This window comes from Buteo buteo, chromosome 1 (genome assembly GCF_964188355.1).
Source record: "Buteo buteo chromosome 1, bButBut1.hap1.1, whole genome shotgun sequence".
Classification (NCBI taxonomy): domain Eukaryota; kingdom Metazoa; phylum Chordata; class Aves; order Accipitriformes; family Accipitridae; genus Buteo; species Buteo buteo.
In genome coordinates, this window is record NC_134171.1 from 54,031,155 (window position 1) to 54,057,216 (window position 26,062).

Genomic DNA, 26,062 nt, shown 5'->3' on the forward strand with positions numbered 1-26,062 from the left:
TTTTTATTTTCTTTTTTCTTTCTTTTCCTTGCTAACCTACTGTAGTTCTCCTTCATACAGGCTCTATGAAGCAGGCAGAAAAGTGTAATGGAATAACAGCCAGGTGCTTGCTATGGATCAATACACTGCTCTAAACTATGCCCAGGTGTGTTTTCTCCTTCTTTCTTGCTGGAAGCTGAGTAAATTTCTCCTTTTTTTCACAAATCTCCCAAAAAAACCATCATTCTAGGAACAACCCAAATGGTCTTTGGCACTTTGGGGAGAACATGACTCTTGGTGTGTGACTACAATACAGAGCAACCACTGGGAATTTGTGACACTGGGGAAGTGAATGGAGGGTAGACCTGGCTGAGAAAGCAATTCCCTTTTGTTTGTGCATGGTTCTCCTGTTTGGGTTTTTTTTTTTCAAACTTGGGCATGGTGCTCTACAAGCATGCTTTACTAACTAATCTGGATACAGACACCACCTCTGTACTTTGACAGCTAATACTCAGTAATGCCAAACACAGAATTCACAGCTATATCAAGAAAAAAGTAGCTGCCATATGACATAGCTGGTAGATTACAACAGTGGGCTTGATACTAATGCATTTTAATTCTCATCCCTCCATGACATAATGCAAACTCACCAGAGGTTTCATCTACTCTCTCGTCCACCACGTGGTCCTTCTGATGAACCCATTCACTGTTGCACTTAAAATAGATCTGCGTGGCTGGGCTTGCTTTGCAGTACAGATTCACAGGCTTGTTCTTCACAATGTAAGCCTCTTCGGGTTCGATGAGGAAGTGGGGCAATGGCTCTGGAGGATCAGATGGAAAAGTTTCTGGAAGCTCATGAAAAAAATCATCATCTGTAGAGAAGAGACGAAAAGGACAAATGAAACAACCAAAATTAATCTGGCGAAGATTTACAAGCACTTTTTGAAAATTTCAAAAGAAGTATACTTTTCAAATAAAATGTTATCTTAGGAGCATTCCTAGACTGAGTCTTAAATTTACTGCTTTTTTCAGACCAGAAGAAAGTATTCTTTACATTCTGAGCTCTCTTCCCTCTGTGTGATGCAACAGGGATGTGCACATTCACATGACTGGGAACGGTCCTTTGTTATCATCACCAGCAATATTAGCAATAAAGCATTATGTTAGCGCTTGGGAGAGTTGCCTGCAAAACCGTAAAAAGAAATAATAGAAACTTTCGGAGGCTTCAAGGTCACACTTTTCAATAGTGACTTATCGCACTGTTTAATCAAGTGCATGCACATATTGGCTGAGGCTGGTACAAATAGGAAATAGCGCCTTTCGTTTCAGATGAGCAATTTGAAATCTGCTCTAAGGGCAAAAGACTAAATGCACGTCCAGTCTATGCTGCTTTGTACATACTCTGACTCTCTTGCTAAGGCTGATAATGAAGGCGCCAAGCTATGCTTTATTTACTTCATCTTTAGTACACTGGTTTGTGCAGTCCTCACTACAGAGAGGAACCGGGAGCTGGGACATGGAGCTCAGCAGCTGTGAGATGGTGACATTTTGGGCCAACACAGACGCGTGCTATTAACATAAGGAACCTCTGCCCCTCTCTGGTGCTGCTGGTAATGAAGAAAGTCGATGCAAGAAGAATCCAACGCACAAGAGGCAACACTGAAAACTCCTAACGCACAGACTTCCCTCTGTCTCTCCCTCCCTCTTCACAAATCTCCCTTTAAAACCCCTCTGCCCCTTTGTGCAGAGGAAGTCTTCCACATCAGAAAGCACCAATTCAGTGGAGAATAACCATCTTCCCACCCACCTCCCCACCTGCCATCAGTGCGGAAGAACATCCAAGAAGCTCCCAGTTGCAAAGGAGTTGGGGGGCACCAACGACTGACAGATCCACCAGCAGCAAGCTGACAATCCTGAAGGCCTTATTCAGTCTCCCCCTTTCTGCCTCTGAAGCAGTTATCATTGCACACAGTGACGGACGTTGCTGATGATCAATAAAACACCACAGAACATCAAACTAAAAATACTGGGGAAGGCTGGCTATCTTCTCCCTGCCAGTCTTCATGAAGATGAAATGTCAGACAGCTACCTTCCGGTACCAAAGACGTGCCTGTGCAGGCTGTGTCCAGAATTACAAGGGGCACGAAAGGCTCTCCTTCCAGCCACTGCTTTACAGGAAGAGAAGGAAGAATAGTAACACATGAAGGAGATGGGGAGAAGCTAATATGATACCCGTCCACATAGCTATATGGAGGTAGACTGTACGTCTTTATCAGTGATGGGAATACCTTACACAGCAAAAGATTTTGTGAATCTCTTGAACTATTTATGAAGAGACCATATGTGCACCAATTTGCTTTTTTTTTCTCTTCATATTAATTTAAAAATACTCTTGCCTTTCTGGATGTCTCATTTTAAAAAGAGTAACAGGCCTGACTCACCACTGCAGCAATCCCTGAGAGATAATAGAAATTAACTGGTTCAATGATAGAAGAAAGGAACACTAAATAAGGCCTGGCATCTTTCTAGCAAAGGGAAAATCTGTGACATACTCTAACAATTCAATTTCCACCTCCAAATACTCAAATTAAATTTAATTTTTATCACTTTCCCATCCTTCCTTTTTTCTGTGGTTTCCTTTTCACTCTGACCACACCAGCCTCCTTTTTCTGCAATCCCATTTTCTTTCCTCTTTAGGTATTTCTTCCTTGTTCCATTTTGCTCCCCAGTTTTTCCCAAAGAGAAAGATGAGTTACAATAAGTTAATGAGAGTCCACATTTGGTTTCATGGCAACAAAATATGTTTGAACTGAAGCAGGAGGCTTTTCAGCATTCCTCATTCCCTTCTATCCCTACCTCCCCCTCTTCCCCACTCCCTCCCTCTCACACACGCTGCTCCATAGACATCCACAACACAGAAACATTAGAGATGAATCATTTCCCCTGAATTGCCACAGGACGTATCTTTTTCTTCTGGTCATTTAATTGCAAATCAGCGAGCAGACAGATGGAAACTAACAAAGCACACATATGTTTTATAATTAAACAAGTATTGCTTCACTAATTTCTGGTGACTGGAAGAACAAATGTATTTATTTTCACCACTAGATTTCTGCACATTATCAAAGACAATACTTATGCTGCCTGACCAATTAACTGCATCTTGTCGAAGATGTAACTAGAAAGTCTAAAAGGAGGGATCAGGAAGCTGCAGAAAATAAAAAGGTGGGGTTTAAAATTATTGCTTTAATCAGCCTGGAGAATGTGTGTAGGCTTTGGCTTTACCACCTGAAGGTAACTGATTCTAAAGTTTAAATATTACTTTTATGTTAAAGTGGATTCACAGTACTGCCCAGTACGCAATAACCTACTCTCATGTTTTGATTGTGGAGATAGCTGTTTCTTTCCACCAGCCTGGTATCCCACAATCAGGAACAAGCCAGTTTTCTTACTGGCTTCTTGCTATAATTCCACCTTACTCTTCTTAAGCAATAATAAAGCCTAGGTTTATTTTTCCACACTCTTTCTCATTGCTATCAAGAGGCATCTGAACCGCTCTTAAATGTTATAGATATAGATGGAAACCATTCACAAACTGTCACAAAAACAGAGCACTGCCTTGTCCCTGGAAACTGGCATTTAAAAACCTGCAATTTTAGAATAAACTTAAGATAGTAGCTAAGACAGATTTTTTGAGCTTTTTAAGCTGGAAGATGTTCATTCAATCCCTGCCCTCATACTGTTGCTATTAGTAGCAACATTGGAGGTTTTTTATAGAGCAGATTCTTAAGAGGAGCATCCAAAATATGACCACGACTGGGTTTTCCTGTGTTTGGCAGAAAAAAACCCTATCACACTGCAAAGCTAGTCCATTAGCACTCAGGACTCCTCGCTCCTGCTATTCACTGCTGAAAGGTAACACGCGGCTTTATCAGCCTGTGTGAATCGCAGCGGGAAGTCACTTGGTGTTCCCTGCATTCCCCAAGGAGATGGGATCGGCTGCTGTGGGGAGGCAAACCACTGCTCCCCTCCCACCCAGGCATGCCAGCCGCCACCGGCTGAAGTCGCAGGACGGTGGTTTACAGGTAGACAGGGTGTACAGCCATGGTTCCCCTGTGCCGGGCTGTGGTACTCGCCTCTTGGGATGAGGATGCATTGAGGAGGAAGAACCTTAAATCTGCTCGTGATGGCTTGCCCATCACAACAGGCCCAGCTGTGGCTCAGCTTAGGAAAGTCGGCTAATTCAGCTGCTGATTTGGGACAGAGTTTTGAACCATCAACCTTAACACACTGTCGTGGTTTAACCCCAGCCAGCAATTCAGTACCACACAGCCGCTTGCTCACTCCCCCATCCCACTGGGGGATGGGGTACAGAATCAGAAAAAAAAAAAGTAAAACTCGTGGCTTGAGATAAAGACAGTTTAATAGGACTGAAAAGGAAGGGGGGCGGGGAGGGAAGAATATACAAAACAAGTGATGCACAATACAGTGGCTCACCACCTGCTGACCAGTGCCCAGCCAAACCCTGAGCTGCAGTGTTCCCCAGCCAGCTCCCCCCAGTTTATATACTGGGCATGACGTCACATGGTATGGAATATCCCTCTGGCTCGTTTGGGTCAGCTGCCCTGGCTGTGTCCCCTCCCAACTTCTTGTGAACTCCCAGCCTCTGCTGGCAGGGCAGTACGAGAAGCTGAGAAGTCCTTGACTTAGTATAAACACTTCTTAGCAACAACTAAAACATCAGCGTGTTATCAACATTATTCTCATCCTAAATCCAAAACACAGCACTATACCGTCTACTAGGAAGAAAATTAACTTTATTCCAGCCAAAACCAGGACACACACATCTCGCATCCAAATCTTGCATTTCATTTTTTTTTAAATTAGACTGATATGCTGTTATGCTTTCATTCTAATGCTTGCAGCAACATGCAAGCATAATTATAAAGGCAGTGTAATTATATAACAAAATATTCTTAAAAATCCAACACAGATATTTACCTCTGAAAATGCCAATATAGGACATTTGACCGTGTTGAGATTTTTTTGCAACTCTCTACAAAGCAAACTTTTGGTAACACTGAAGCAATCTCTTGAATCTGTGTTTTCATGAGGCCACAGTTTCTAACAACCTAATAAACACTTCCATCAAAGTTTCTCCTGACCAGCTCCAGTTAAACACAGGTCATTCCTCTGTCTGTACAAAGACCAAACTCTGACTTAGGTTTTTCAGGGATAACTTTGTTCTAACCGTGTGGCCTGCTGTTTCTGTAATTTGGATGGGGGTTGCCTCTCGTAGTGTGCTCCATTGCTATATGAGGGGATAAATCTTGCCTGAGACTTTGATCTGAATCTTCCTGACGGTTAACACTGGTTATTTAAAATGTTCATCTCCCAACGGTGCAACAAAGCAGCAAACTTTATAACTCTCTTATTTAACTCCTTTAAGTAGTTAGACATTTTTTCTTCTGTCTGGAGGAAAAAAAGCTAATTAAACTATTTAGGAGTGATCTGAGAATGTAGATACAAACAAAAACTAAAAATTCACATACTTGATTTCCAATCATTATGTCAATGTCACGTGCAGCAAGTTCCCCTTACAACCTTGATCAAATGCAAATACGAGGCACACACCCTCCTGTTGTAACAAATCCCCTTCTGTGCTCAGTAACTTTGAGCTGCAAGTTTACTTCTGCAGTATGTCACATTCATCTTTATTTTCACATAATAAAGTGTACAGCCCATCTGTTGTTATTGACTGATTTATATTAGCAAGACAAAAGACCTGATTAATGGCATCGCTAAACCGGTTTTACTCATGCAATTCATCCATATTAAGAAAATAAATTTTAAAAAGCCATTTTAATCTACAAACTTAATTTGGAATTTTTATTTTAGTTGCTGGCCCAAATACAGATACGCTCTTTTATTTCCCTTCTGTAGTATCTGACAACAATTTATTTTTTTTTAAAGGCAAGTCAAATCCAAAATCTATAGGAACAGGTGAAGTGCCACTGAAACCAGCATTGATAGAACCTGGCATGCGCTGTCACACATAGGAATGTCAGTTTAATTTTAGTTCAATTTTCTTTTAAGGTAAAGCAAATCTTTGCCTAAGTCAGGAACCTTTTGATGTTAGGAAAGGTCTTTATTCTTTTCATGCATTTGTTTGTAAAACTGTACATATTATAGCTCTTCATGCATAACAAGTGAAAAAGGAGATTTTATGGTATACTTCCCTTTTATGGACTAGTATCCCTGCTCTAATCTGTGGCAGGAAAATATTGTGCTCCGTACACCAATCTATTCATCTCTAGATCACTAGTTTTATTACTATATATCAAGCTTTAATTCTCATCAACCCAGCATATAACTCACTATATTTCTGAACTGCGAGACTTAAACTATTATTGCTTAGATCATAATATATTGGACCATTATCTCTTTGTGCGAGACCTGAAGCAAATTCTTCTCAAATGGAATTTACTTCAGAATGATTCAAGAGCAATTTAAAATGAATGGCTGCAAAGCTAATTTCATTTGCATTTGGATGCCCATCACTCGGCAAGATCATTCCCCATGCGTTGCAGGAAAGGCAGCTGGAGTTAACTGTATGGATGGGATTTCTGTTCAGTTTTTTAATGTTATGATTAAAAAGCTTTCTAGAACAACAAGTACTGTTTACTGTGAAATTAACAGCAGGTGCTAGCTCGGTACGACAGCTTATCAGGGTGGAAGCAAGGGTTTGGATTACAGTGCACACATTTTCAGGAAACGAAAATTGTTCAGCTGGAAGTCCTTTGGTCACAGGGTTTTCTGTCCTCCTAGGAAGGGCACGCCATACTATGGTGCCACCAAATGGCAAGCAAGGAAGCAAAAGATCTGTATGCCATATAGCCTGCCTCCACCTTAAAGCCCCATAACACCAACGGAACTATGAATCCAAAATTAGGCCAAGTTGAATGAGAAATGGGAGAAAATGGGACTTTTCCTAAAAATTACTAGTGAGTGGTTTCCATGTCAGAGGGCCCTCTTGACCCTGCCTCAGCCTTGGAGACCACACAGGGACAGAGAATGGGCACAGCAAAGTGTAGGTGTGCCCTGAAAGAGAAAGCAGATTTTCCTGCCCTGCCCTGGGGAAGAGGAGGAGGAGGGTGGCTTTCTCAGCACTTATCCTCTGTCAGCCCTACCTCCAGCTGATTGCAAGGTGGGCACGCAATAAGGCAATCACATGTTATTCTTCAGCATCTCAAAAGTGGAAGATTTCACCAAATAGCCCAGGAAGATTGCAATTTTATAACAGTATAATATTTGGACAGCTTGGGAGGCTGGCATCTGCTTGCTTGTAGCTGAATTCACTGCAGGCCTTTACGTGCCTAAAGACGAGGCTTGGTTTTGCGGCAGCCCACAAACCAGATGCTTGCTGAACCTTGCTGAACTCTCACAGGAGCAAGGTCAAGGGAATTTCAGACTCAGATTTACTGAGCACCCACAAAATTAAATGCTCTTTTTGGCAGGGAAAGCAAAGTGCAGGCATGGTCTGGGAAAAGTAATAGAGAAATCGATAGGGCACGCAGTGTTCATCTTTTTTGGGTGACTTCAGTCCAGAAACAGAATAAATAAAGACTGCAAAGAGGAATGAACTTCCCCTGCACCTGCAATGGCTCGGTGAAGACCCTCCTAGCACATCTTAGCTTAACAACACATCCCCAGGAGGTTAAACCCAAGCTTTGCATGCACTTAGAGAACGAGGAACATATCCACTGGGTGGCTACGTATAGATCAGAAGGCTGCTGGGCAAAAGTCTCCCCTGCAAACACACACACATCAAACAAAACTCAAACACATCCTTTCCTGTCCTCCTGTACCGCTACCGAAAAAGCAACTTCCACAGAGGCATGGGAATCAATATGCGATCCACTGTCAGCCACAGGCGCCAACCGGGAGCCCTTTCCAAAACCCAGACGATGGGCATCTAGGACATCTCAAATAGTGAATTTTTGGCTTGACTAAAGAGTCCGGAAGGCGGTTTCCGTTATTCAACTACGTTAAACACCCCAAACAAACAAGTAGGCTACCGAAGGCCTAATACAGTAATCGTGCTCGTTACGCCCATCTTGCATCGACTAGCCTTTCTCAGAAAGCTGGGAAGAGCTGAAGGGGACAAGAAAGCGCCATGCTTTCCCTTGCAATGGCAGTGCATGGCCTGGCATTAGAGAGGGTGCCTGCTAAGACTGGGGGCTGTGGTTCAAAAGTGGGGACACCTCACAGTCGAGGAGGCCAAGCGAGTGGCTGCTGGCAGCGTCAGAGTAAGAAAAAGGAGAATCAGGTCTAGATGAGGAAAACATTGACTGTACCAGCTCTATAAAGCAGCTTGCAAGTTATATATTGCTATCTGGAAAAAAGGCATCTTCCCCCAGTTTGTTTAATTCATAATTATAATTAAAGTTTCTGCTTCTCTTGAGGCTAATGGCAATTTTATCATCAATTGGACCAGAGGCAAACTAAAGACAAAACACGTGTCCTAACAACTCCCACAACCCTCTGTAAGGGAGAGGGATTTATTTATACATCCCATTGCTAATCCAAGACAAAAATTGCAGGTATATACACAGGCATGACATTTAAGGTTCTGTATCCAGAATTTTACCACTGCCCTGAGACAAACTCCATCAGACTACCAGCTGCTGCCTAAACATGCAAGAGATGGTACAGGTACTTGTTAGCTTTGGACTCGGTGTAGGAAAATGCTGGAACATGGTATGATTTCACGCAAGGCAATGAAAATACTTTCTGTCACATATGAAGAGCACCAAGCTGTTCTTTGGGCAACAAGGTTTATGATAATCGTTGTCAAGAAATCTAATGCAGTAATCTGCAAGCACTGTTTATTATGAGCCTGCCTAACCTTACAAATAGATAAAACAGGATGGAGGCAAATCATTGGGGGGTGAGGCTGACTTATGAGCACCACCAGTGTGAAATGTCAAGAGGCAAAGGCGCTGCTGCTTTGCCACTCTGTCCTGTGTACCAGCAGTCACATCCCTCTTTGCAACACTTTCATTAATTCTGATGGAAACTTTTTCGTGCTTGTGCAGAGCTACTGGCCAAGGTTGGCTAAGTTACTGTGCCATGGCTATCAAAAGTACAGCATCTGAAAATAAAACAAAAGTGCTTGTACAAACAGCAGACAATACCAGTGGCATTTCTTGGTAATTATTATCCTGTGGAAGATTGTTCTCCTTTGTCCTGTTGCTCTCTCTTTCCATTTGTTTAAAACTAATAAAATATTCATGCCTAAAAAAAAAGTGGGTTGCAGACTGTCTCCGAAACTTTATCTCCCTTACTCCATCATGTAACAAAACTACGGAGAATAACATGCAAGTATTACTTTGCCGAGCACACACACTGTATTCCATAAGTGTGAGTTCTGGGCATTTAATCTAATTAGAAAATTAACATGACTCCTGTTAGACATGATTGCACCGGTCGAGTTCAAGCAGTTTGGCTGCATATTATTGCTAGTTCTGTTTTCTCTGATACGATTGCCACGTATGAACAGCAGAGGAACTTCAGTGTCAGACCATGAGATTTTCTGTCCTGCCTGTAAAACTGAAATGCATTTTTCATTCTGGCTTCTAGCATGTGATGGGTCTGCACAATGACGTGGGATCCCCTCCTAATCACCTGCAAAGCAAAGTCTAATTTGAAACATTTCTGCCCCAGCTGCCATTAGTAGTCATAACGGTTGACACAAGGTCAAAAAATTATTAAACCTCTGAGGAGCATCATTTCCTCTTCAGTGTTAGGCTTCACTTTCCTTTGACACATTAGTCCTGAAGCAGCTCCAGGCTTTTGACCCCTCCTTTAACCCTGATAACTAATTAAAGATGGACAAGGCTTAGGCTAAAATACTTTTTGTTAAACCTATTCATTCTCAAGTCCCCTTCAGGCACTCTTTGTCACACAAGACAGAGCCTGCCATATTTACATGAACATGAAAGTAGGTGCCTGTTACAATATGAAAAATCTCTTTTTACAAGACCTAACTTAACCTTTGTGGTTAGACGGTAGGATGCATTTTATAGGACATAAAATATATTCTCAACGCATACTGGAAACAAGTTTCCTGGGTATAGTCCAAAGCATACAATTCAGGAAAAATCTGAGGATAATTAACTCTATGTATTTTTAGAATTACAAGTTCAGACTCAGGTCCTTCATCTGACTGCCATGTCAACAGTCCAAATGTGGTGTCCCAAATATGATGAACAAATGAAGAATTGATCCTACCTTTTCTCATGCGACTATTTCTTAAGGCTCTATCATGTACTAAAAACAACAACAGAGGTCAGGCTAGAGAGTCATCAGCCATAGGCAGATGGATTTTAGGGCCAGTGGTAAATCATATTACACAGCACAAGTTGGTTTAACATAGATAAATCTGTGTGCAACGTATTGTTGATGGCTAGGGCGCAATGAAAGGAGCTTGAGGGAGGATCTGTAACTGAATGTGGTACTTTGCAAATACTTTCTTAGCTTTTTATGTTGTTTCATATTAATAAATAAGCTTGCTTCTTGCATCAGTATGTTAGGGTTAAAATGTCAATCCTTTGGTTCTAGCAAGAATGGCTATTTTTATCCTTACTTTTCCCATTATTAAAACTGCTGCAGAGCTCTGCTCCCAGATTTCTAACACTTTCAATGCAAGCATTTTTCTCAGCAAAAAGTGATGATCCAACATCTCATGACTGGTAAAACTGAGATCTAGTGGGATGTCATGGATCCTGACTTCATGAGCTATCGTCCGAAGTGTATAGTTAATCTAGTTAGTGGGATCACTCCATCTCAGAAAAACACAGGACACTTGCCTATACCTAAAATAATAGCTTAGTCATATGGCCACCTGGTTAAGGTATCGAGCTGAGACCCAGGGGATAGATATTCTTGTGCAGCCTTGGGGAAATCCACTCTGTCAGGTTCAGGGTCCCATCTGCAAAATGGATGTAGCAGCCTAATAGGTAGCACTCTAATTCACTACCTTTGAACAAAGTAAACAACTCAGTACTCTGATTTTTCCTTCAAAATTTCTCCAAAATACCTGCCAGCATCATTTACTAAACAGCCAACAACAGTTACACAAAGGACAACAAACAAATCTATGTTTATGAAACAATTAGGGAAGAAAGTCTGGCTATCTTGGAGCTGATGCAAGTTTTGTCGCTGGTCTCCCTCTGTATCAATGGAGCAGTTGAGGAGCAGGATTTGGAGCAGGAGCCTGACCTTGGGTGCTCTGAAGGGCTCTCTCCATGGGCCAGGGGCATCCTGGTGAGACTGCTGTCCTGAGACGAACATTAGTCCTCATGAATATCTATCTACTCACTATTTTCTTCCATGGATCTTAATGAGATTATTATTTGCCTGGTGCTAGTTACCTAATTTCATCCACAGCCAATTTTTCAAGAACCATAAATTATTTTGTGTGAGGCTGATTTATCCCAGCAGAAGTCCAAATTGAATTATAAATCCATTAGTGAAATTCTAAGCAGGAGCTTCTAGGGAGAAGGGGAAAGGGAAGGGCAGAACTTCGAAATCTGAGCACCAGTTGTGGAAAAGGGGAAAAAAAATCCTTAAAAGAAGTAGAAAAGGAATAGAAAAGATAAATATCTTCTTATTGAATTAAGCACCCAGGTATTTAGGAACCCAGATGGAAGAACACAGATTATTGCCTAGGATCAGAAATATGACTCCAGCATTTATTTATTTATTTTGAGTAGCTATCAGTTTTGTAAATACATGAGACTTTGTAAGCAGGTGAAAAGCACTGATTTCCTTGAATATCATGGTTGCATTCATTAAAATAACAACAGATTGTATGTACTATATATATTAATAAAGCTAATAATAAGGTGTTCAATGGAATCTTAATACAAAATAATCAAATGTATTCCTCCCTCTAAGGGAAAACGAAAACAGGAATGGCTTATTTACTTTGGAAACATACAGGATGATTTAATCAGCTATCATCCTCTATGCAGAGTCTGCTTATTTGAGGAGATGCATGGACTATGTACTCTTTGAGCACACATTTATTTACAGGAGAGCACATCCTCTCCTCTTGCCGCTCTACCCCCAGCACCAGTAGACTCAGCACATGAAGGATCATGGAAGGATAATGCAGCTAGTGCATGGACATTAACACCCACCCTATCGTTTTCTAAAGCTGGAAGCTATGATGGACAGATCCCAGGACCCACAGAGGGAAACTGCAGTACAGTTCCTCTCATACAAGTTACAGAAACAGTCTGCATCCACACAGTTATTTCAGGAGTCCATGAAAGGTCTGAAATATGCAGTTACAGATGGGAAATTTCCCCCTGCAGTGATTAATTTAATTCACAGTCATTTCCTAAGTCTTGCTGATTTCTTACTCTCAAACTCTCTAGCAATTAAAACAGAAAAAAATCTCAAAATTCAAAGAGCAACCTGGGACAGCAGGCTCCTGACCTTGCTTTAGCTCCAACTCAACCTTTGGCCCAAGTGCCTGTGAAGTATCACCTTTTCCATCATCAGGAGCACTCAAGATAGCTCAAACAGAAGTTGTTGAGACCAGATAGCAAATGTGCTGTGCCTATTGGAAGCTCTGAGATGTGCCATCAGACATCTTCTGGATCCCAGCATGTAAAACTCCAGTACCAGTAAAGTGCATGGTCACCCCTCATAGCCACCACCCTACCCCTGCCTCCAAATCTTTTTAAGTTCACTCCATGTCCACTAACAGGAAGAACAAACAAGGGAAGAAAGAGGAAAGGAAACCTTCTGAATACTCAGTAATCACAGTTACGACTGGCAATGGTAGTTAAAGCAGAGAAATCCCCAGCAAGTGCTGAGAACAAATCCAGCACTGACGTTTTGTGGAAAGACAGACAGTGCCGATGTTCAGAGAACAGCAGCTGAAGTTTAACTCCTGGATCTATCACACACTGACTTGCTTCCCTTCCTTATCTGTGAATAGTTTCTTGTCTGCCATATCCATTTTTAATGTAAGGTTCCTACAGGGACTGGTATCTCTTAATATGCCAACAGAAAATGCCACTGGAAGTGGGGCTTCAGGTCCTGAGAAGCAAAAGCCTTGCTACCAAGTTACATTGCTGTTTCTCATCAGCGCTGTGAATTGGTTTGGACTAAATCAGAAGCGCTCTGAAACTGAAACTATAGGTCAGATAATAACAATATTGTATTTCAGTAGCTGAAAGCACACATGCGGGAACAGAGCAAAAAGGCTGCTTGAAGTGTTTCTAGCTTAACTGCCTCTCGCAGCAGGGATAAGAAATGCTGAGAGAGATCTACCTCTGCCTTGTAGATGCTGCAGGGGCTAACACACTGCGTAGCACTCAGCACAATATTGTTTAGCCAGGGTTAAACTGGCCCTTAAATGTGCATTGCCTGTGTTGGGACATGTGGTCATTTATACCTGCCATTGACTCCCTTGTGTCTAAAGAAAGCGGTATCATTCAATAATAGCCCAGATTATTCCAAGAAATTGCATTTGTCTGTATCTCAGTCTAGTCCAAAACTGTAAATCTTTGAGGTCTCAACTCCCTGCACAAGTAACTTTGCTGTTTGTGCCAGAGCCTTGGCCCTAACCAGAAGCAAATAGATTCTTTTGGTTTTGATTTTTAAAATATGGACCTGCACTCAAAAAGACAGCATAGCAATGTTAATGAATGAATCCAAAACATAAAGAAAAAGAAACATTGTAGAGGAATAATGGAAATGCAATTAATTTGCAGGCTTTGCTGGACATGTTTTGTATTGCTGTATCGTATTTATTTATTCAGCAGTCCTCAGCAGGTCAGCTCGAAGCTGGGGAGCAATGAATCAGTGCTCTAATCTCCCTCTCCATCATCCCCAGCCTTTCTGAGGAAACTGATATCCAGCCCCAGCTGAATCTGTCGAGTCCTGATCATAAACGCCATCACTAGAGAAACACAGACCTAAGCTATCTGACTGATTTGAGCATAAAATGTATGTATTTCAATCCCACTTTCTGTTTTCTCATCTCTGACCTTCTTCATCCCTTTTCTTGGGTTTTCTGTCCTATCTTTTATTCACCATTTTTATCCTCTTCTTTCTTGCCTCTAGGCTTTCTATCCCCCCCTTTTTTTTTTTAATTCCACATCCCTCCCATCCTTTTTTCCTCAAGTTCAGCAAACCTGACTGGTCAGCAATCTCCCCATTTTGTTACAAATGGATAAAGATTAATAGCCAAGAAGTGGAGACAGAGAATGATTGAGGACAGAAATCTTGCAAAAGCCAACATCAAACCTAAGTAGTCGCATGACTTTTATAACTTTCAGAATAATTAACTACAGATCTACTTTACCCACATTCATGCAAAATCCATCCATTCATGCAATAGTAATAATATTCTAATATTTAAATAAGGCAAGAGGTAATCCCACTTTATTCTAGTGTCTAACCAGAGACTACAGTTCAAAGTGGTTCTCCAGTTAGTGTAAACAATTTTTTCTCCTCTTCATTTGGCAAAATTGGCTTGAATAGCACAAGTTCATTTTGACATTAGGTAGCCTCATTCAGCAGGTTTCTAATTTGTGACCAGCAGAGCACAGTAGTATTAAATCAAACATCTGTAAATATATGGGAGAAGGTCACATTCTATGATCGTACAAGGCTTGGGGCAGAAAGGGTAGAAAACGTATAACATTAATTATTAGCCACAGTATGTGAAGGTTTTATGCCAAAGAGGTCATTTGTAATGGTTCTATTTCACTCTCTGAGCCACATTTCCTTTTAAGTGGCAAAATCACAGCACACAATCAAATTAATATCTAAATTAAAACAGCAGCTGTGTATTTGGGTAGTAACTGTATGGAAGAAACCTCAGAAGCTTGTTGCTAATATTTAAAGCGAGGGGTGTATTTTGGTTGGATTCCCACTGTACTCAGCGCTGATGCCAAAACGCATTATAGCACAGCTGAAAACAGGTATTGTACAAGCAAGACAGTCAGCATTTTGCCTCCAGAGTCTGGGCTCGAGCTTCCTGTTAAAGAACAAAATCTCTGTTAGCTGAGCTACTTCTTTCCCAAGTCCACCTCTGCTGTTTGGTAACGTGTAGTACACTGTCACCCTATCAACACTAAACAGGGCACAGCACTTCCCACCACTGTAAGTTAAGCTGAATTTGCCTCCCCCAACCAAAAAAAAAACACTATAGTGTTAATCTCTGCCAATATGCTGAAGTTACATCACTCTGCACGATTTACTCACAGCTGGAGCTGGCTTTTAAGTGACTTGTTCTCTTCCAGGATCCTCCTTCCCATGTAGGACAGTCTATGCTCTGGCCACGTAAGCAGAAACCCAAAGGGTTTGGAATTTGACTGGGAAAGGGCTATTTTACACATAAGCCAGGCAGCAAAAGGCCCAGGGTACTGGGGACACACTCCGATGTATCACACACGCTTCAGAGATAACAAATTACCAGCCTGTTTCTCCATCGCCCCACACACGGCAGCTTCTTTCAAGTCCTGAGGATCTCCTCCATAGCACCCCTCAAACCCTGTGACCTGTAGGAGGATGGATGGGGATGTCCTGCAGCATCTCACCACCTCTGTACTTGCCACAACCACCACTACTGCCTGGCTCCATGGACTGCAGCACCTCCTGGCTTCATATTCCCCCAGTCTGCTAATCCCAGGTGGAAAAATGTCATTACTTCAAGAATATGCTTAATGTATGCAAAGGTAATCTTGGACACAGAAGGAGAGGGGACTAGGTAGCAGCAGCAGCAGCAGCGAACAAGTTGCTGTAGATGACAGTTCATTTCTGGATAGCTAAGGAGATTAATGCCTTCACCTGCTGCTCATGCATTACTGTCCCTAGCCATACAGAGATGAAATGCTGTCATGTACAGCAACTTGCTCTTCATTGCTCAAGCGGAGAAAGCTCATGCAGTGACTGCTCTTCTGAACCCCAAGCCACAGCACAGAATGTTTAATTAAGGAAAGCATGAATACAAAGCACGCATTGTGTTTAAATAATGTACTGTAAATGCTACGTCCCCAAACAACTTGAGGAGAAGTGTAAAAACTGATGCAGCTATAAACTATCTTAGCACAGATCACAGCAGTCAGCTATGAACCAAGTCTTCTCTATCTTTGTTAAATGAATAACATCAAAGAACATCGTTCAAATCTCTCTTCATATTTGTCCCACTTTCCCTGGTTGTATTACCGGTCTTATCATTTGCCATTTCTAGTATCTGCTTAAAAATCTGAAAATAACTGTTCCCCAGATATATTTTTTGAAATTTGTATTTGTAGTATGAATAAAGTACTAGAAAAAATGCTAGGCTGGTTGCTCCAACACCCCAGAAAGGACACATCAAGGATGTTCTGCAAGTGCACAGTAACCCTGCCCCCCGCCAGAGAACCTGTCCATTTCCCTGTCAGCAGTGGTCTCAGGCATCTTGGAGACAAAGATTTTCTTTTCTTTTCCTTTTTTGTTTACAACACAGGGACCCTGTCAGACTAGAAATGGCTGAATCGGGAGTCAAACCCACTCTTCTGAAATCTCAGTCTAGTCTTCACTCTTCTAGATCATCCCTAGTCATCACTTAGACAAACTTTTCCAGGGGTAGGGTTGTCACTTTGAGTTGAGATTTTTGTCAGAGCCTAAGGGAGTTTAGGCTCAATTCTTCCTTTAAAGCAATTTGTCTAGCTTTACTAGACTGCTTTAAAAGGGTAAACCTTACCTCTGAAGCAATCTAACTCCTGGGCTCTCTGCTGAGGCTGCAAGTTGTGACCAATCTAGATGCCGAAATTCATGCAATAGAAAAGCATTCATTATAAAGCCAGCAAGAGTGCAAATTAACTTCACAATTCTCAGGTATGATTCAACTTCTACAATAAGAACTTTCATCTTCAGCAACCTCAGACCAGAAATAAACCAAAAAATTAACCATACTGCTGTCCCCACCTCTTCCAAATGGATCCTTTCCAGTTGGTTGTTTCCACTTACGCTCTGCAAGTCAGAATGCACCTCAGCCTGTAACTCTGAACTAAACAAATGTTTGTCAACAAAGTTCATAAAACTACCCAAATATCTAGATCCCAGTGCATATACACCGACCTTTTCTACCACTAAACTGCAGCAGGGTACACATGACTTTTTTGTACATCAGCATCATGATAGGGCTCCAGCTCAGGAGGCATTCCAGCTGTTCCTGCAGTCAGAACGACTCACATTACAGCTGATGGTTTGGAGACTTGGCGGGGTCTAAGTATATTTGGGGAGTATAGATATATTTAGCTATATATAGATAAAGAGATGCTTTTCTTTAGAAAGAATAGCTAAATGTTTTATTGAGAAAAAGAAAAACTTCCACCAAAATGGGCATTCTTGAGCTTGTATTTATTGGTCTTGCAGCTGCTTCCACTAATGTCATATGAAAACTATTGCCTTCATCAAGAGTAGCATTGATCCCATTATTTGGTACAATTTTCTCAAATTATTTACTTCTAGCCTTATTGTCTCATCAGCTATATCCATTCATTTCTCTTGTTCCCCTGCTTCAGGGCTTCCTTATCTTATTTCTGGGATGACCCAGGTTTCAACTGCTTAGATATACATATCAGTCAGTCTTATACACTCTGTAAATACCCCTGTTTATGTACACTAGCAACCTTACTGAGATGGTGCAGAAGGCAAAGCATTTTAATTCAGGAACACCCATATGGATCTTGATAGGCTGTGGGCTGGGAAAATAAAATCCTTTTCATCTGTTGTGGATGTTGCCATTTCTATGAACAAGAACTTGCAGCATCTTCTGTTTCCTCTAGAGGGATAACGCAGGTGCGACAACATCATGGGACCTTTGAAGACATGTAGGCCAAGAGATTTTATGCTCTCTGGGCCATTCCACTCATCTTCTTCGCCTATAAATTCAAAGGACTGGTACAGGGTAAATGTAATCTGAAAGAGCCATCAGATAGGTAACAGCTCTTCCGCCAAATCCATCTGCCTGAACTTGATCCTTATTGGGAAAAACACATCATTGTAATTATTTATTGTATAGAATTCCTCCCCGTATTCAATTTTCTGACCACGATTCTCCCCCAGAAGAGACCCAATCAAATTTAAGAAAAAAAAAAAGAGAGAGAGAGAATATAAAAGCTGGAGAAAATTAGCATGCAATAAGCCATTTCTTCCTGTCAATTTTCTCATCTCCTTTTATTAACAGATTTGTTTTTGAAGCAATTATACACGTGCAATCCATTTGTGGCATCTCTTTACTTGCCTCCTGACATAACCATTATTAGGGCTGTCACAGCTGATCAGCTGACAGCTAGAGAAAGGCAGCTCTGCAGTGTCCTGGTACTGCCAGTCAATACCAGCCGAATAATAACAACACAGCCTGTGAGCTGCCTATTATTTTTCTTTCCAGTGGCTGTGCTGAGAACAGTTCCTGCAGAATTTTGACAGAAGCAGGGGAGATGGAGGACGGTCTTCATGTGCTCCCTGAATCACATGCTAGCCACAGCCGCTGCTATTTCACATATCCTTACAAGCAGGCACCCACCATGACTTGCACTAAGTTCTCAGCAACCCCCGTTATAGCCCCAGCCAGTACCTGGTGCGCTTCAGAAATGATTGAGGAATATTCCTGCAAACATACGGCACTGCTGGTCCTGTCACTGCAGAGCAAGCTGAGTATGCCCTGAGGTTTGCAAAACTAAACGCAACCCAGCTGCCTGGATTAATCCCCCCCACCGCCCGCCCAGGGTGGAGAGGGAAAATTGGCAAACCTGTCCATTAATATGAAGAACCTGTGAGAGCGGGGCCAGGAATGCCAGCACTATTTTTCAATCGTACATCATTATGGAACATTTGATTATCATCACACCGTAAAGCATACGGTGTGCTGACTGTATCAATTTTGCCAGGAAATTTGCAAGCACACTGTATTACAGCTACCAACAGCTGTGTGCCATGCTGCAATGATATCTCAATTCTCTATGCAAGGATGTGCCAGTCAGGTGGGAGCAAGTCGTTGTGCCTGATGCACGTCCCTTATTGGCTTTCCACGTGCTCTCAACATCCTAAGCAAGGACAACATGAAGCTTGCTCCTGCCAGGCATGGAAAGGAAGATTTAAAATCTCACGCAGGAAACAAGTCCAGTCCAATATAACATAAACCGGGTGGCAAAGTCCCGACGGGAAGGAAGCTGAGCTACGTGACAGATGTGTACACAGGGCTTACAAGGTCAATCCCAGCTCTGTCGCAGACAACTTGAGTAACCACGGGCAAGCCATTCAGTCCGTAGGATCGTAGCAGTAATCATTATTCCTTCCACCCTTATTTTACCCCTTAATACTTTAGTCTTGTAGGGACAAAGATGACCTTTCACTGCATTCACGCTGCATCTAGAACAGAGCAAGCTTAGCCTTGAAGTTAAACTTATGGCTACGTGTCTACAATAGCCTTCCCAAAATTAGAGAATTTAGGTGCAGATGCAACAAAGTGTTTAGGCTTCTAGCAGGAAGACACTTGACCTTCCACCGATAATGAGCTTACGACTTTGATCAAAGAACCATTTCTCTCTGAGACAATGCAAATAAACCGATTAATGTAGGAGTTTATTTTAAAATGAGCCCTTCAAGAAATTTGGCCTGTGGGTGTCAGACCATTTCCGTCTCATTATTGAATAAGATGGATGCATTATGCTTCTCTTTGAGTTAAATCTGGGTCTACATCACAATTTGAATTGTATTTGCAGGCACTGAGCCACTTTAATCTTTGTGGCTTGGATAATAAAAGCAATGAATAAGTGACAGGTTTGTCTTCAGTACACTGTGTGCCAGTCCACCTGGGACCCTTGATATTTAGCTTCCATCGCAATCTGCAGTGCTGGATCTTCAAGTGTATTTGTACCAGTGGTGCCTAAGATAAATGCAAGCTGTGGTATGTCTAGATACTCTGCAGTCAGAAATAGCCAAGGACTCACTGAAATAGCACGCAGAAGCTGGGCATGTGGGAAGGGAGGGCACCTTTTAGTATTTTTCTAGTGATTCTTTTTAACTTTGAGCACTTTTATTTTTTTCCAGCATGAGCACATGATTGTACCATAGAGAGTTTAATGTAAAATTGCCATCTTTCCAAATGGCCATCATTTCCTATTGCTCTGAAAGGGACAAAGGTTATAATTTACCCACTGTTAGGTGGCTATTTTGAGAACATTTATCCCCCATTATTCACAAGGGAGCTGAGACTACAGCTAGTTCCTGAAAAAGGTAACTTAACTTTTTTTGAAAATAATGAAGGAAACGGTCATGTAGAGAGGGCACCGTAGCACAGCTCTGTTACCAGTCTTTTAATACCAAGGGGAGATGGCAGCAGTCTTGAAAAAAGGAGAGCAGGCATTTACAGCTGTGGGGTGGGAGGCCCTGGCAGAAGAAGGGGATACTGCAGAGAGAGGGAGCGTAGGTGCACATGGGAATGTGTGTGTCCAAGGGAAGGCTAGAGGCACAGGAACGCAACCTAATCTCACTGCCACAGAAGAGAAAAACCTAGAAGAATTGCCCTTCAAAATGAGCTTAACCTAATCCAGGACCAGAAAGGTTAAATGCTTCACTTGTAATAATAGGGTTGCTAACTGGGAGTGGCAAGCGTTAAGCTTGTTTTGATAGGGAGCACCTCCCTACCTTGACAAGCATGGATCTCTGAACTGGAGTCCAAATATCCTGCATTTATAACCCTTGATTGGGAATAATTGCTTTTCCTCCTGCTAGTGGTATTCCATGAAAAATAATACCAGTCCTATTCCAAAATACAGTAACACAATATAGAGCATCTTTTCTGACTTGCTTTGGTGTTCTCAAATAGCTTATCTCCTATTCCTCCAGCAGAAATGGGATTTTGTGCAGAGTCAGATGAATCCTTACACAAGTCTTGGCTACTGTAAGTAAGTGCCTTGTACCAACTGACGAGCTATTCCAGTGTGGCAGAATAATATGTCCCTCAGTCAACTGCGACTGAAGGATTTGGGCTAACATACTGAATGTACATACAAATGGGAGCATTTGCCCCTGTTCTGTACTTATTCGGGCACACAATTAGCCTTCCCAGTAGCAAGTGGCCTTAGTGTGCTTTGCCTGTGCCACACGTTACATAGACCTGGTACAAGTGGTTGGGATTTCTAGTAAACCTGTCATTTAAACAATAATAAATAAAACTGGTCTTGCAAATCCTGTTGTTGAAGGAGCCTGGGCTTATGAAGAAATAAATGATAATTTGTCTCTCTGCTCTAGGTGTCTCTGTGCTCTAGATTAAACAGCAACTGGACACCGCTTGCAATGAAGATGATGACCATGGGGTTGTGTAGATGTGTGAAGCCTTGAAGTCAAAACACCGCTTATTGCCCTATGCCTGTGGCACAGCCAGCCCAGAGCACCATTTCAGTTCTGCCTGAGCTGCCTCCAAATCAGGCTGCTACTGCAACGCTGCCTGGATAAACGACATGAGTAATTCTCTGCCTGGTTATTCATGAAGTCATGACTGACCAAGAGCAAAGCTTTTTCTGACAGACAGTGTGTATCTCTGCGGCATAGTCTTTGTGTAACAGCAGAGAATGAGATTGAATATGTAATAAAGTTGTGCTCTCTGGAAAGGGAACTGTAGAATGAATCAGGCAGAAGAAAAATTTATCCTAACAATTTCCTTTGCTGGGCGAATCAGTAGTCTTTCAAGAATAAAACCAAGACTTCAATAAACTATCCATGCCTTAAATTTTTCTATCAAACAGCGGCTCTGAAAGTATATAATACAAGTGCTAAGCTACTTTTCTCATCAAAGAAACAAGTACATGAAAGCATGGGTCTTCAAAACTAATAAAAAAGTGACTGCTGGCTGTGCCACCATACAAAAACCCCTGATTTTTTCCTCTTGCCATTCAAAAAGTAATTTTGCTTATTATATTAATTTTATTCTAAGAGTTAGATTTTCTCAAGATGTGAAGAGATGAAACATTACTCTTTAAAAGCAACACATTAAACAGGCATTACCCTCACAGTCCCTCACAGCCTACAGCCTTGGGCAACATTGGAAGAGACTTGTTTCTAAGATCTTGCTATTCTCCCCTGTTTTTACTCAGCCTCTCTTGCTGTTATTTAGATGCAATGAGGTATTGCTTTGGAATTGGGATGAATAAAGGGCCCTTGGCACAACCTCATCTCAGCCATATTAAAAATGCTCCTTCATTCCTCAGTCTGCCAATAGCCGAGTTCCTCATCTGTCCCAAATCAATACTATGATATAGATTGTACAAACTTAGGTATCGACCATGTGAGACTTCTATTTTACTGTGAAAAATTCAGAAGAGCTTTAGAAGGACCACATTAAAAACAAGGAGTTAAAAACAAACAGATGACAAACAACACTTAACGAAGCCTCCCAGGCTATTAACATTTCCTACATAGATTAATGAAATCTGTTGAATTCCTATCTCTCACATCTCAGAGCCTACATGTGAGACTGAGTCACAAGTCAAAAGCTAACTTGATATCAAGAATAAGCAGGAGTAAGCAAAGGCTGGAGGTGTTCACTGATTCTCAGGGCTGGTTATTTTTACATGTGTTTATGAAACTGTTCTAGATACAGGTCAACCTTTGTCTCCTTAGAAAATTGCTACATATGCTTTAGCTTAGATTTTTTAAATTCAAACTAAGATGTGTTTGAGATAGTTGACTATTTTCCATCATAGCCTCTGTTGCTATTTGTACCTGCACCAAGATCCTTGCCTGCACACTCTCACAGTTAGAGACTCCAGTCAATGGAGAGACTCTACTGTATCTGGGGGATTTTGATTCAAACTTGCAATATAATATTCACTTCATATAGGAAAACAGCCTCAGTTAATGCTTTAGGTTACATCATTTCAATGCTGTGCTATTCCAAGACTAAGGAAAGAAGGGCTAGATCTTCAGCAGCTCCAAGTGACATTTCAATCACTGTCAGGAAAGCAAAACTTCTCGGTACCAGCTGAAGGTCTCATCCCTAGAGGAGTGCCTGTAAAACACATGCAATCTTGCCACAGTTGACTGAGGCAAGAAATTACATGTTTTTAGGGTAAGAATGGTATTTGTGAAGGAACTGTGACAAGAAATCACTTCAGCCTTTCTTCTGTAGCAAAACATCTGCTTAGTTCCACATCTTAAGACATAAAATGCGTAACATAAACACTGTCGAAAACATGCCTACCTTTGCACACACAGACAAAAATATTTGTACATTTGTTGCCAACTTGTTTAGACACTTTTTTTGATGATGCATCTTCTGTCAACAGGGATATAATTAAGCTGCTTCCTACCTATTGAATAGTATGCTACCTGCTACAGCTATTTCCTAAAGCCTGTAGCAGTCCAACCACATAATCACATAAAACTTTTGCCACTGATGCCTGTTGTTTAATGCTAATTTCTTTGTGCTTACTAAGAGAAATTGCTATTGACTGCTTTCATTAGGAAACTATTGACCCTTATCCACTGGAGCATCCTGGTGAAGAAATTCACTAAATGTGCCCATATTTCATTCTCTGAACATCAAGGTAGGAGAGTCATGCTGAAGGATACGGTTTATTTAATCCAAAATTAAAATTTTATAGGCTACATTACCTAAAGTAAATTGCTTAATACATTCAGATGAACAGCTGCTTTCTAAGTGTTTGGCTTCCATGTTTTCAAGGCCTAAATTAAGCTAAACAATAGAACATCACTGCTAGCACCATAGACTTCCAGGAGATGAGATACGCTGTACCTAAATTTAAGAGGCAGAATTTAGATTCAGCGAAGCAGTATTTTTCAATGCATTTCTCTAATACAGCACAAGACTATCACAGCCTTCCCATTTTAATCTTCCTTTAGTAAGAGCTTTTTCAATATACATTTTACATCCTCATGAACTGTATAGCAAAGAGAAGTGTAACAACTTAGTTGTATTCATATTTGCCACTTGCTAGCAATCACATAGAAAACCACCAAATTACAGAGATCCAGTGTGCCCTAAAATTTTGAAAGTTGGACCAACGTTGATGCAGTTACTGTCATGTCCCAGGCTAATACATCTCGCCAATGCAGAACAATTTTGCCACAGTGAGTGAATGAATCCAGCCAGATCTCTCTTTGCACATGACCTTGTCCTGTTTGTGCACAGAGCCACTCGGCATGTGTGCTGTGCATCAAACGTGTAAGGAAAAGCCCTGCCCAGGCCCTATATGTTATCGGTCAGGGGCTACCTGTGCCACTGGGTGGGAAACCACTCCAACTGCAGCCCTTCCCTGAAAGGCACTGACGGAAAGTGACAATTACGGACTTTATGTCATAGTTCAGGCTCCGTTTTGGCTAACGTAATGTATACCACTTCAGAAAGTCAGGACCTAGCAACATTGCCATAAAAAACACTATGTTGGTTTGCATCCCTGCCATCAATAACCTGTACAGCTCTACAAACTCCCCTCAGGCCAAGCTGAATGATGCAACATCAAATTCACTAATAAATGCCAATGGCACATGACATCTGCTAACACCTTATAACTAAACCCAAATGTAACTTTCAGATCTGTGTCACAAATTTATTTATCATAATTTTGACCATTTACCTGCTTTCTCCTCGCTGATCTATCTCCTTGAACACAAGCCCGAGGAGAAGCCAAGAACGCTCACTCCAAGATGCTGACCCACTTCCCTCAGCTGCTCTTCTAAGTTAATTTATTCGCATTTTAAACAAATGTATAAGTGCAGAGCGGTAGGAGAACACTATGTGTGGAGTATAAAGTTGTGCCATAAAATCTGAGAGGCATATGAGAACTTATCACACCTTTGACAAACTTCCTTGCAGTCTGTCTCCTACCACATCCATCCCCTTAAGACTTCTAACGTTACAAAACACACGAAGAGTTGCAAACAGTCACCATTGTTTTTTTATTAATTCATTTGGAATTGTGAAACTGTTTTGTCAAAGTTATGGCAATCTGTAACACAAAACAGTCCGCTTTCATGCTGCACTGATGTAAGAATATGTATAGAAAAATGTGTACAGCAAAGCTATTTTATATGCCAGACTTGTGACAGGGATTTTCATGGGATCAGCAGAGGCACATATCAGAAAACCATTGCAATTTACTATAAGCCTGATTATATACCTTACCCACAAATTAATCTCATTGAGATTTATTTCAGCATTCCAAACTTTTATACATGTGTCATTGTGGCTCTATTATTGATATAATTATTGTTTATTAGTTCTGTTCTGGTAGTGTTCAAATACTACAATTAGAACGAGGCCCAAACATGCTGTACAAACACCTATTAAATCTTCCTGCACTGGCAAGCATAGGGTCTAGAAAAACACAAAGGAAGATGGGAGAAAACCAGAACAAAACAATGAAAAAAGCAGACCCGCTTCTGATCGCTGCCTCTTCCTTCCAAACTGTCATGCCATTTCCTTCGGCATGAAATCTTTGAAAGTTGAAGTACAACACTTCTTACAATAGAATAAACCACTGCCTTCCAGTCTCATATCATTATTTTTTACCCTTTATTGTCACTGCCATTATTTAAAGGCACAAAGCCTTCTGGGATTATTAAAATAAGCATTAGTGACCTCTGTACCCATTCAGCTTCATAATGATCTTTATTAATCACAACTCTCTTCTCAACATTCATTACATAAATGCACTTAGCTCTGCCTCCTCACTCCTGATGTCCATAAAGACACCCACCGCTGCAGGTTTGGACCTATCCCCAAATGTCCCCGACTACAGCCCGTTGTGCCCAGATGCTTCTCACACCGCGGGCCATGGGGCCTTGCCACTGGAGGTGTGCATCCCTATGCTCGCACATGGCACCTCCAAAATGCTTCAGCATTGCGGAAATAAGCAGTAAGCAGACTAACTTGCTAATTGCTTTCCCAAAACTCAAAGGGGCGAAAATATGTGAAGTTCAAATTCCCAAATGGACAGGCAGCAGCCTGAAAAGTGCTGACCGAGCTAGTGGGGCAGCAGGACTG

At 41.5% G+C, this 26,062-nt stretch overlaps 1 protein-coding gene across 1 annotated transcript in view; it reads right to left on the reverse strand.

The window, feature by feature from the left end:
• Positions 1-26,062, reverse strand: part of UNC5C (unc-5 netrin receptor C) — a 262,862-nt gene that overhangs the window by 93,845 nt on the left and 142,955 nt on the right. The window contains exon 2 of the mRNA XM_075030825.1: positions 630-851. Within this exon, the coding sequence (XP_074886926.1) occupies positions 630-851 (222 nt within the window). The remainder of the gene's footprint in view (positions 1-629; positions 852-26,062) is intronic.